Raw genomic sequence first — 13,291 nt, 5'->3', positions numbered from 1 at the left:
TGTGTGCATGCGACTACGAAATAGTGTACACTACAGGCATCAAATGGAGGTATCTGTGAGCTCACGTGCATCCCTTCAAGCATTCAAGCTTCATTGGAAACACTTGTGGCTAGATACACAGGTGTGATATATCAGCTGGGTAAAGCGGCTGGCCTCGCCAACTCTCCCCCACCTCCTGTGAGACTCACCAAAGTCTCACCGGAGCTCATGCATACACTCAGAGCGCCATGACAGTCTCCTGATCAAAGCTGCTATTGATGTTAGGAGCTGTTTGTACTCCTGAATTCAAATCTGTTCCTCACCACGCATGTCTGATTCAACTGATTTGTCTGTCTTTTTTTATCCATCTTAACACCAGACATTGTTTTATGACAACAGTTACAGCATTAATTAGTCAAGTTACCATTTTTTCATCTATTTAACACCAGCAAAACTATCTCAGTAAACAGTTTTCAACATTTAGAGTCAAGAAATAGCTGACTCTTTAACCTATAATAATTTTTTGTTTTGATTTTATTTTTTTCCTTTTGGTTTCAATGATTGATTGATTCATGGTTTACTGAGATTACTGATATTTTAATTGCATGTGGGTCTTCATGTCCCTGTTAATAATGGTATAGTACTCCCTTATTTATATGCACATTGTAAAGACTGCTTCATTATGAGATCAGTAAATAAGTCATTGATCACCTCTCACTATGAATTATGAAGTCTGACATTTGACTACCACTATGTTATGACTTAGTTCTGCTATAAATAGCACCACAGCTGTGCACAATGGTGGGCCCTGCTGATGTTGTTTAATGGATGAAATGGTGCTTTTGTTTTTTCCGCTCTTTCCACTGAGAGCTGTAATAAGTGGTGGGTCAGGCAAAAGTACAGACACACAGACAGGGATATCTGTGATCTTTTCTACATCCATATATGGAGTGGAAATTAGGCTCCTGCATGTTTGTCCAGTTCCACTCTGATTGAGGATGATAAAACAGACACACTTATAAATCTGCAGAGAAGAATGCATGTGAGCATGCAGACTTTAGATGGCTAGACTCCTTCGTAAGACCCTTTGCGTGGTTAAAATTTAGTTTGCATTTCCCTCTGAATCAAACTCTTTTTGATTACATCACACCTGGTAAACATGAATTTTCTTTAATCCTCCTCAAATCCTCCATTTTCCTCACCATCTCCGCTGTGGCAAACTTTGCACCCCTTACAGAGGCATTTGTGTCTCTCACAGCGGCAGAAAGTCTTCAGTCGCCTGCCTGATAATTACCCATCTGTCTTCACTGTGTGTCTCTGCCTGCACAAACCTGCAGGACACACACGCACACGCACGAACGTGCACACTTGCAGAGCTCAAGAGCTTTCTTCTTCCTGTTTACACCCTAATCCATTATTCACTCCATCCGCCAGTGCCTTTACATGCACATATGTGCGAAATCTCTCACAAATACACACAAATGCACACAGCTCACACTGGGGTTTGAGGAGGTAAAAGCACAGCTTTAATAATTCACTTTTCTTGTTTGTGTTGTTTTGTGTCGTTTCCACAGCTCTAATGTTGTCTTTGTTGTGTGTCCCAAAAAGTGAATAAAACCATGTGGGTTCTCACCACATATTGCTGCATAAATCTTGCTTGTCACATTAAAAATCTGCACCATACAACGCTTTATGCATTTTGCTCTTCCTAGATGTGGTATGCTCTACCTGAGTTCTTCCACCACCTCAAAATGTTGTTTTCAGACTTCCTTATCTGAAGTTACGGTCTAGGAATAGAGTTTGTGGTATTCTAAACAGATAACTAAAGCTCTCTGATAAAACGGCACAGAAAAAACTACACAACTTGTGTCACAAACTGCAGAAGTTTTTGACTGTTTAGATCATTTTTAAGTCTATTATACCACGGCATGCACTTTTAAAACATTAAACCACACCAATTTGCTGAGCAATAAATCATAGGTGAAAAGTTTTGCTCATTTATGACTCCTATTCTGCTACATAGTATGAAGTTCCCTCATTACAGAGACAGTGTGTAGTAGGAGAACCACACCAACCAGCTGATCTTGTGCTTCTCTGTACAATGGAGGAACATATGATTTATTTTACCAGACTTTAATGTTTGTATCTTGTGTGTTAAATCTGAGCTAGTGTACGAGAAAAGAATAGCGTTTGACTTTAGTTCAGCCATTTTTAACACCACAAGACATTGAGAATCTAATCTATGTGTTCTTCACATCAACAAGACTACCGTAATTTCCGGACTATAAAGCGCACCTGAATATAAGCCACACCAGCTAAATTTAGGGGATAAACAAAATGTGTACATATACAAGCCAAACTGGACTATAAGCCACAGGTGGAATGGTGGCATGGTGGAAACACCTCGGCCGTCTGCTCTCTGTGTGTTCAGCCAATCTTCAAGAAAGTCTTCAAGTTCGGGCCATCTGTTTTCATTACCTCTGAAAGCTTTTTTCGTCTTTTTGCATTGAGCCAGTTCTTCATGCTGGGGTCTCCAACGTCTCACCATTGATTCACTGATGCCAAGGGTACGTGCAGCAGCTCTATTTCCTTCTTTGACAGCCAGATCGACTGCCTTTAACTTAAAAGCTGCATCATATGCATTTCTTCATTTGTTTTCCATAATGAGGGTTTGTGCATGAAAACTTCCTTTGCGCAAACTGTCTCGCTCTCGTAATGTCTGTCTTGCTCTCGTTCTGTCTCTCGTACTGCATTTGGTTCCACTTTTGCTTTCGTGGTTCGCGCAAACTGCCTGTCTCACTCTTTTCTGGCCTCCAGCATTTCCTGCTGGAGCCCGCCTCTTAAAGGTGGGGGACGTGGACTGGCCATAGAGCCCATAGAGTTTAAAGGTGGGGGACCATAACCTGTAAAATCCGTAGATTTAGAAGGTCCCCTAGTGGCCGTTAGCTGTAACTAATCTATGTAAAAATCCATAGTTTAGCCCCATCGTTGTATAGGCTGCAGGGTTCAAAGCATGGGAAAAAAGTAGCGGCTTATAGTCCGGAAATTACGGTAGTTAAATCCCCTCTCTGTTCATTCTGTTGACTAAAACCATGGCTAAAAATGCACATCAACTAAGAATAATGCCTTATTCACACAGGACAAGAATTACCCAGGGACCTCTGGTCATTTGTAATCATCACGGAGGACGTCTGGGTTTTTAATCTTGTGTGAATCTGCCACATCTGTAACTTCAGGAGTTAAACTTCAGGGGCAACTTACTTACCATATTTCAGCAGACACCAATGAATAGGGCTGAACGATTTGCAAAAATGATCTAATTGCGATCCCCCCCCCCCCCAATTGTGATTCCAATATAATTTGTATTAGGTTCCTCATCTTGTGTGTTTTTCAACAAATTCAAGCAATACATCCTTCAGTCAGGAACCCGTCATCATACATTTAACCAGTTCATTGCTAAATGAATGTGCAGTTTAACTTCTCAGAGAAAAATCTGCTTAAAAGATGCTCCCTGGGTTTTTCAAGCATCGTGCTTTGATTTTTCAGGGAGTGCATAGCTAGAAACCCCCATATGGACCGATACATTTATGACAACGTGTATTAACAACAATTCAATCATTTCAGAAGCAATTAAGCCATAGTAGCATGAATCTTAAAATGAGGGTAAAACAAGCTTTAAGCTATAAAAGAGGAGGCCGGGGTGGAGGAGGTGAAGCTTTGCCAGCAGCAGCAGCAGCATGGTGCATCAACACTGATGCAAGAAGGGATTGTGAGCAATACTGTATGTCACATTTAAATGGGCCGCTGCGTGGGCACTTGAATGTTTGCAAAATGTGCATAAAATCTCTGCTGCTGCAAAAAATGAATATATAAAACTGTGTTTTTTGACACATTCTAAGTTAAAAAAATATTGCAACTTCTGCGATTTGTAAATTGCAGCACGCCACATTGAGATTTAACCCAAATTGCGATTAATTGCCCAGCCCTGTCTTTGTACAGTTGTGCGGCTCTTCATGTGCCTTACCTGATTGAAAAAATTATCGAGGCAGTGTAGGTTATTGTTAAAGTTTTAGCACACATGGGTTGTAAATAGTGCTTCTCTTTCAGTTAATTTCAGCTTATGTATAAAAATGGCTTTATTTTTCTTAACTAATTTCTCCAAAATCTGCTGTCCAAATGTACGTGCACACACTGCTGCTCTCTCTTACGCACAGCTTTTCTTCTTGTCCACTTACAAGTGCCGGATAAATGACAAGCAGAAAAGCTAGACCTGGATAGCTTATGATCAGTTGAAATGTTTGTCACTCCAGCAAGAAAATTTGACCTGTTTAGTAACAATAAATTACTATATTTAAACATCCGGCAAAATTTGATTGATGAGTTGAAAATATTTTGACATATTACATGCAGTTCAGGCCTTTTTTGCTTTAATATCTAAAACAACACATTGTATTGCTGTTGTCTGACAGATTTTACTAAGCTGAACTGGATATTTCTGAATAGAAATTAGACAAATACTGCTGTAAACATTTTTTTTTCTCTCTTTCTTTTTCCCTGTCTGTCTCTGTCTCTCTCAAACCCCCACACACCTTTCAGTCACTCTCAGTCTTTGACCTTTTCTCTGTCTCCTCTCCACAGCCTGGCTCTTCAGGCTATTTCTCCACGCACTCACATGGACATGCACTCCTTCCCTGTGCCTTCTCGCTGGCATTGAATCAAAGTGCAGCGTCACAAATGGCTGTTTATAGTAGCAAAAAAGTAGTCTGGCATTTTTGGGCAGATAGCTTGGTTAAATTCAAAATGTCAGCAGGAGAAGTAGTGGTGGAAGTGTGGTTGATTTAGGAACTAAAAGCAACTCTCCTGATGGAGTCATGTCTCAACACTGTGTTTTTCCTTTCCTTCACAGCACAAAAGTCCATGTCATACTTGTTCATATTTAATATTCAGATTTGCTCTTATAATTCTTATAACCAAACACTTTTTATGTGTTCTTTCTTTCTATCTGACAGATGAAACAGGAGCTTTTAATGGTGCAGAGATACAGATAACAAAGCAGAGATGGCTAACAGAGAACAAAAGAATAGAGATTAAAATAAAGTTGGGAGAGGAGGAGACAGCAGGGATGTGGTGCTTTAACTTAAAATGATAAAAGGAAGAGAGTAGATAGAGGATGAGAGGTAAATAAAACCATAAAGGCAGCCGCAGAATTGCAAATGAAGCTTCCAAATCGCCTGCACGCCACTGCCCTGTGGTGTCCTCTTGTCTCCACAATGATATTTTCTCTCTCTCAGCTTTATCCACACACCTTCAGAACATTAAGCAGGACGTTTAGTTCTTTATTCCTGCTCCGATGAACATCATGCCTCTGATGTCACAACTTTTTCTTTAAGCTTTTCAATTTATGTTTATAAATTCAACTCATTTCCATTTTGCTCTGTTTCAGGTTCTTAACAGGTGTGTGAATGGTATATTTCCTAAAGTGAAACCATTAGCAGCACTTACAGAAATTTGTGGAGGAGGGAAATTTCCTTTCCTTGATTTATTTGAATATGGCAGCACATACAATATGATGGGATAAACAGTAAAGCACAGATTCCTCTCTATGATTTTTTTCTCTCTTTCATTGACTGTAGGGAAATATGGAGACTTGTCTCCACCCATTGTACAATAATGAATCCAATACACTCCTTGCCCCTTAAAAAAGATACAAGGAGTAGCAGTGAGATCTTCCCATCCTGAGACGTCATCGGCTTTTATATAAACAGATATCACGGATTAATGGTAGAGAGGGTCCAGTCACTTTGATTTTGGCCTCCTTGGATGTTTAATCCTTTTATTGGTTTTATAAACCAGTTACAGTCAATAGAATTGAGCTTCTTTGACCAAAAAAAAAAAAAAAAAAAACCTTTACAAAAAAACTCTTGAATGTCAGAGTGAAAACAGATTTCTACAAAGCAATGTCAATTAAAAAAAATGTAATGTAAAATGAGTGACTGCCCAAATATTCACCCCTTTCAAGTCAGTATTTAGTAGATACACCTTTGGCAATCACAGCACTGAGTCTGTGTGGATAGGTCTCAATCATGCTTGCACATCTGGATACTGTAATTTTACTTCATTCTTCTTTGTAAAACTGCTCAAGCTCTGTCAGGTTGCATGGAGATGTGAACAGCCCTATTCAAGTCTAACCACAAATTCACTGTTGGACTGAGGTCTGGCCTTTGACCTAGCCACTCCAAAACATTCATCTTGTCTTTAAACCATTTCTGTGAAGCTTTCGATGTATGCTTCAGGTCATTGTCTTGCTGGAAAATAAATCCTCTCCCAATTCATTCAATACATTCAATTTCCCCTCTACTTTCACAAGCCTTTCAGGGCCAGCTGCCAAGAAGCTTCCCAGCAGCATGATGCTTCCACCACTGTTCTTCACAGTGGGGATGATGTGTGCGTGTGGTGATGTGAAGTGTCTGATGGCCAAAAAGCACCATTGTTGTCTCATCCAATCAAGAACTTTCGTCCACTTGGCCATGGAGTCTCCCTCATGCCTCTTGGTGAAATCTAGTCTAGCAGGTAAAATGAATTTTCTTCAACAGTTCTCTTTGCCACTCTCCCATAAAGCAATGACTGGTGAAGAACCCGGGCAACAGTTGTAGTATACAGAGTTTCTCTCATCTCTCATCGCTACTGAAGCTGTAACTCCTTCGGAGTTGTCAGAGGCATCTTGATGGTCTCTCTGATTAGTCTCCATCTTGCACGGCCACTCAGTTTGTGAGGACGGCCTGATCTAGGCAGATTTACATGTGCCATATTCCTCCCATTTCTTGATGATGGATTTAACTGAATTCAGTGGGATTTTCAGTGCCTTGGAATTTTGTTTTTTGTATCAATCTCCTGACTTTTTTTTTACTTACTAACTTTTCAATAACTTTTTTCTCTGAGTTGATTTGAGTGTTCTTTTGTCTTCATGGTGTAATGGTAGGCAGGAATACCGATTAACCAGTGACAGGACCTTCCAGACACAGAAATTTTTACATGACAGTCACTTGAGACATGGACCGCGGAGCACACCTAAATTTGGTGGGGCCCACCCCTACGCTATGAGTCCATAAACGCACCTTGCGCACATAAAAACGCAAGCAAAAAAAAAAAACATTACCCTAAACAAGCAGTAAGCAGACCTACTGTTGTTACAGTGTTGCAGAAATCTCGTTTCTAAAAGATTAATACATAAGTGGTCTCATACAATAAAATGTAAAATGAATGTTAAAGTCACCACTACTTCTACAATGCTGCCAAAGATGCCTAAGTTTTGCTTAATCCTGATCCCAGTCCTTAAAATTGTCCAAAGGCGACACAGGGTGCAAAACATTTTTGCCCGCGTCTAACACAGGGTAAGCCATGGAAATTATTTAAACCACTGAGGTTGCACGGATCAGGTTTTCTGAGTCCCACCTTGTGCACGTTTAGTGCCTGGAAGAACAGCTGGGTCGTCCGGTTGATGAGATTTGGCCAGATCCAGACAGCAGTCACTAGAACAATGGATTTCAGCCAGACCTGAAGAAGACGAAGGGCCGGTAGCTGGAGCTGGCGGGATGAAGGAGTGTGGGGCAGCAGAGGGCGTTGACTGTCCGCTACATTTTGTTGGGGCACATGGAGAGTGGGTGGCCATAGCCGCACTTGAGTCTGTAGAGTTGTGGGAATAGTAGCCTGTGTTGGCTTGAGGAAAGGCAGCAGAGGCAACATTACTGTGAGCGCCGACGGGAGATTCAATGTTGACGCGCTGAGAGGCTTCAGAGTGGCCCGCTGAAGAAACTAAGGTGGCAGCACACTTGCTAGCGGGAGCAGCAGAAGTTATGGAGCTCTGTTCCAAATAGTCCTCCAAAGATTCACTGTTTTCTGGGGTGAGACCAGTACCCTTGACAACTTTCGCTGAGGTTGCTCCAAAAAAATCCATTATTTTTCTGCGTTTCATTGTTCCGAAAGACAGCAGGAAGCTAGAGGTTAGCAGCGCTTGACCAATGGTGGGTGTGGCCTTAAGGTCAGAAAGTTCAAATCACACATCACACATCATATGTTACATCACGTGGGTTTTTTTTTCTTTCCTTATTTTTTACTTTTTCGTCCATTTTTGGTCAGGCCCGGGCCCTACCAGCACTACCGGTTGCGCGGTCCTTGACTTGAGACACATTCATTGCACTCAGGTGACCCCTATTTCACCAGCTGACTATCAGTACCCAATGGCTGGACATCTGTTATTTGTCCTCTGTTTCGATTGTGTTAGTGTCACCAATGGCCTGCTTTGTCTATGATACTTTTTGCTGCTGTAAATTGGAATTTCCCCCCGTGGGACTAGTAAAAGAGTATCTTTTCTTCTCTCTTATCTGTTGTATAAGGTCTGGCACTTTAAAGGGGGTGGATATTATGTAATCACTTATTTGACATTACATATTTGTATTTAATTCACATTATTTTGTAGAAATATGTGTTCCTTTTGGCATTAAAGACATTTTATTTGTATTTTTTTAATTAAAAAAGCCAAATTATATTGACCATGATTGATTTATAAAATAATCAGTAAAAGTGTAAAACATCCTGGGGGTGAATACTTAACAAGGCTTCAGATATTTTGGTTTTATTTTGGGTATTTTGCCATCTTATTCAACCGTCTGTGGCAGTGTATCTCAACCATTTTTCAGTCTTGGCACCCTTTAAAAATTTGAGAAATCTCCATTCTCTCAAGTAAAAAAAAAAAAAAAAAAATGAATAAAAAGCAACCTTCTTCATCCATATCCCAGCCAAATTACATACACAAGAAGTTGTTATGGGACAGATAAGCCTACACAGAAACTCTTGGCTGTTACCTATTCTTACTGGGAAACCTGACCATGGCACAACGTAGACATTCACCCAGTTCTGGCAGGGATGGATAAGAGGCAGACATTAAGACTTCTGAAGGCTGGACTACAGTCTCTCCACTCAGATAATATTCTATCTTACCTGTCTTACCTGCGCTGGCTACAGTGTTCTCCTGCTTGCACTTCCCTATGGTGATGGACACGTCATCGAGGGCGATGTCCCCCTCGAAACTTGGACCTCGAATTCCTTCAAACACGATCTGAAAAGGGAGATAAAAAGATGGATATGTGGTGACGATACCAGAAAACAGCTTGGAATTGATATGAATACAAAACCTTGAACATTTTCAACTGAATAACAAACCTGCAGGGCTATTTTCAAAACAAATTTTAATCTTAATTAATACAATGTAAATATTCTTCTTACTTTTCATATCTAATGATCTAAACTGGCCATTATGCTAAAAACATGATCAGTCAAACAGCAAAGATACTAATATTCATGCAGTAATATCCTTCAGTATTAAATATTCAGAATTTCCATTCTTATCCTGTAATCACTCTTGGACCCACAAGCATAAAACCAAACAGGAGCCTCATCTGAAGACTTTCCAAGCATTAGCTACCAGCCATCTGGTTTTGATTGACAGCCTAATTACTGTGGTGTACCACAGCACCCAGCTAATCACAAACCCAGTGATTTGGAGGAGTGAAAAGCCCACCAAAAGGAACATTTTAATGCTGTGAATAACTAGGAAAGCAACTCTCACATCTGTATTGACCAGTTTTGAATCCAGGCTTTGATTATTTTTAATGTCTGAATTTAAACAAAGCAGCCAAAGTTTTCTTTGTGTTATCATGTCTGAGGGATTTGAACACAAAGCAGTGATTGCTTATTTGATCTGTTAGGCAGTTTTTACAGATTAAATTGGTACATTCACAAATGTTTTCCTATCCCACTCGCTATATCATAAAGAACATCAGCAAGACTCTTAACCCTTAATAAAACAAACAAAAAAAAAAGAGCAGGTGCATGAGTGTTATGCTGATGGAAAAGTGGCCTGCATACTTTGTATATAACACATACATAAACAACAGGAGAGCGAGCAGGTGCATGCATGCAGGGGTTCAAATACGCATGACTGGCCTCACTTTAAAACTCCATCTGTTAACACAGATCTGCTGTTGGAGAGAATTAACAGCGTGTTTAACCCACACAGATCAGACCTGCTGTCAATTTGTGTGTAAATGTATCAAAGTATACTAAAGGTGGGTTCAATTAACCCCACATCCTGACCCAGCATGCAGAGAGGCATGACCCCACCTCATGTTTGTGCACAGTAAATGAAAGGTGGAAAAAGGAGCAAACGCTGCGATAACTATTTCTCACTGCAGGAACATTCCATTACCTGAGTTTTAATCTGTGAGCACTGTGCTGTTAGCACCTAACAGCCTTGTCAGTTTGAAGTATCAAACAGAAATTCATGGGGCAGATACCAATAACCTATTCATTGCTGCAGACAAGGATCAGCATTTGTGTGTGCATGTGGAGTAAATTCACCAGTTCACCTCTGCGGTGTAATCATGAAAAGCCAAGTTAAAGGTGAATGGAGAAAGACGCTGAAAATGGATAATTCTGCAAATGTCATTCAAGTCGTTTGAAAAGCCTCTGGCTCGGTAACTGTTGCTCTTTCTTTAAGAACGCTGAACTTTTTTCTTTGGTTCAGTAAACTGCTGCCTGTCTGACCTCCACCAGTATCTGAAGCACACACTTCAGGCTGTGTGTGAAAGGCCCTTTAAACGTGCAAAAAAAAAAAAAAAAAAAAGAATTTAAAAACATGCAGGTTTCCTAGATAATCTCTTTGTCTCCAACACTGTCCTCTTAAATAGAAAGCTCCATTCATTTACATTCATTAAAGAGAGAAAAACACAACAGCGGCAGCACTTCTTTCCCATCTGCTTTCTAACTTAGTCCCTGAACAAGAGATCTCCTTTGAATGAATAAATAAAATAATTAGGAGAACCTTGAAACTGATTGGCCGGCGTGAAGGGAGACAGAAAAGAAGTGCAGTAGCGCAGGCAGGATGGGGTTTAGCTGCTCAGCTCATTTGTGCAGAAGGATTATTTGATTTCCTGGTTGGAGGGCAGCTGTGACGGTGAATCAGGGGAAGTAGAGGGAAGAGGCTAATTGGTCAAAAGGCCACGGTCAACCAATTTAGAAATGCTACTGTGCTGTTTCTCCAATGTGCATTCTTTCTCTTTCATGTGTAAATCTGCATCACTAATACAATCAACCTGGCACACTGCAGGATGACAGCAAACAACATACACACATGAATTCTAACAGTTTGAACCTTTATTTAACTCATTGTTAACCTAAAAGCATGCTGGGTTTCAATGGCTCAAGGCTGTGGCATTGTTTTACTGTATTTGCAGGATAATTAGAGATGGTGATGAGAAAATTAACTGAGACAGGAGGAAACTCAGAGACCTTGGTACACTAAAACGCAGATCCTCCACACAAATAACAGTCTTCTTAAAAACCACACATCCAGTACATTTACATGTTTTGTAAAACACAAATATATGTTAATATTTACTACTGAAATCAGACTTCTTTAGACGGGAGTGTCGTGCCCATTCACTGGTGCGGCTGGACTCCTGAAATACGGCCTGGTGGTTCATAACAGTGGCCTGTCATACAACAAACCTAAAATAAAGATTTATTATCATTCTACAGGGACTTTAAAACCATATACCAGCACCACAGTGGTGTAGCACATCATAAATGATGCTACTCAAGAGCCATTACTCAATGCTGAACAAGGAACTTGATACCAGAAGTGCGAGCCCACTCAGGGCTTACCTCCCCGCCTAGCTGGTTAAGCGAAGAAAGGACAAGATTTGTCGTATTTCACCAACTGCTGAGGTCTACCATTTAGTCTACATCTGGAATGAGAAGATGCTCTCAAACAAACCTGCTACCACAGCAGCCGAGATGTAAAAACGGCTGTTTACAACTTCACTTGCTTTGGCCAGTCACACTGGAAATAGCACAGTGGCATTAAGGCTACTACCTTTGTGCATTGAAAATAATGGTGGCGACCATTTGGACAGGTTTCGGATGGTACTGATGTGTTTTGGGCTTAATAAGTAAAAATGAACAGGATAATGGATTAAAACCAAGAGGATCTGGATGCAGACCTCTATGGTGGGGCTGCAAACCTCCAGGGTTGGGGTTTGGCACCCAAGCCCTAAAAGTTAGGGTTAGGATAAGGGGGATGAAATTAAAAATAGCACACCACAAACTTAGGAAAACACCAACAAGGGTTAGTACACCACTCCCCGCCCCACGGTCAAAGTAGAGTTTAATGAAAAATATAAAATGTTGGAATACTTCCTCATTTCTCAATAGACTTGAATGTGCCTGACATTTGACTTGAATGCAGGAAACATCACACACTATTCACACAAGTTGTTCACCTGTCATTCCCCTCAAAATATTAGGAGTGAAACCTTAATTTCTAATTCTTGTCACAATACAGAATAATGTGTGACACAGAGAGTATGTGCTGAAAACCTGAGTGAGATAGACAGCTCAGGAGTGTGTATGTGTGGAGTGTGTAGGATCAAAGGGTGTACAATGAAGTGTCAGGTTGGAGTTGTGAACGTGTCGTTTTGTCCAGCCTTGTAACCTTTAATGTTCCCATTGATGTGCTGTCCACATACCAGAGGGGACACAGCAGTGAGAGAGAGAGAGAGAGAGAAAGAGAGAGAGAGAAAGATGTACAGAGACAGTTTTGAAATACCAGTGCAGAAGAGATTCAGTGCAGTGTGAAGCACAAAAAATGTGGGTTGGCCTGGTTTCCAACAAGCCCCCCAGGAACCAAACACTGCAAGGAACACAGATGGCCTCTGGGTAAACCACGGAGGAGCGTGTGGGGACACAAATAATAAACTACAACATGTTACTTCTTTTTCTTTTTTATAAATCCATTGACTTTGATTTTTTGTATTTTCTGCTTCATAAGTTTGTCTGAATGAACAATCAGCTTCAAAGCCCATTGAATCTGATTATTTTTATTATGTAATAGAAATTTTATTGACTGGGAATTTAAAAACAGAGATGCTTTTTAAACTGTGAGTTGGCAGCTTAAACAATACTGTTCAATTTTCTATTGAAAAGCCATAAACCAAATTGTAGAGCAGAAAGCCCATGGAGCCAGTCCATATTTTCTGAATTTACTACTTGAATTTGCCGACATTAATCCTGGCCAGTAGTCAGTGAGCTATTTAAACTCTACTGTGGCCTTATTGGTTGGCTTGACCACTGTTTATGATAAAAAGCCTTGTACTCTTGCAAAGCAATTGGTCAGGCTGCAGCTCTTTCGCAGAGGCAGTTCTCAAAATCATCATTACTTTTGTTGGATGGAGCACAGAGGAAGGGCGGGATGCAG

General features: G+C 40.5%; 1 protein-coding gene across 6 annotated transcripts in view; it reads right to left on the bottom strand.

Annotated features, from left to right (window-relative positions):
- LOC121514859 (MAM domain-containing glycosylphosphatidylinositol anchor protein 1) overlaps positions 1-13,291 on the bottom strand; it is a 412,064-nt gene that overhangs the window by 101,055 nt on the left and 297,718 nt on the right. For 4 of the 6 annotated variants that reach the window (XR_005992331.1, XR_005992332.1, XM_041795251.1 and 1 more), the window contains exon 17: positions 8,977-9,094. Coding sequence is in view for 3 of the 6 variants with exons in the window: in XM_041795251.1 (XP_041651185.1) it covers positions 8,977-9,094 (118 nt within the window). In the remaining 3 variants the exon portion in view is untranslated. The remainder of the gene's footprint in view (positions 1-8,976; positions 9,095-13,291) is intronic. The other 2 variants (XR_005992333.1, XM_041795273.1) reach the window with 1 other exon arrangement.

The sequence above is a fragment of the Cheilinus undulatus genome, linkage group 1 (genome assembly GCF_018320785.1).
Source record: "Cheilinus undulatus linkage group 1, ASM1832078v1, whole genome shotgun sequence".
Lineage (NCBI taxonomy): Eukaryota > Metazoa > Chordata > Actinopteri > Labriformes > Labridae > Cheilinus > Cheilinus undulatus.
This window is presented reverse-complemented; position numbering and strand designations above follow the sequence as displayed.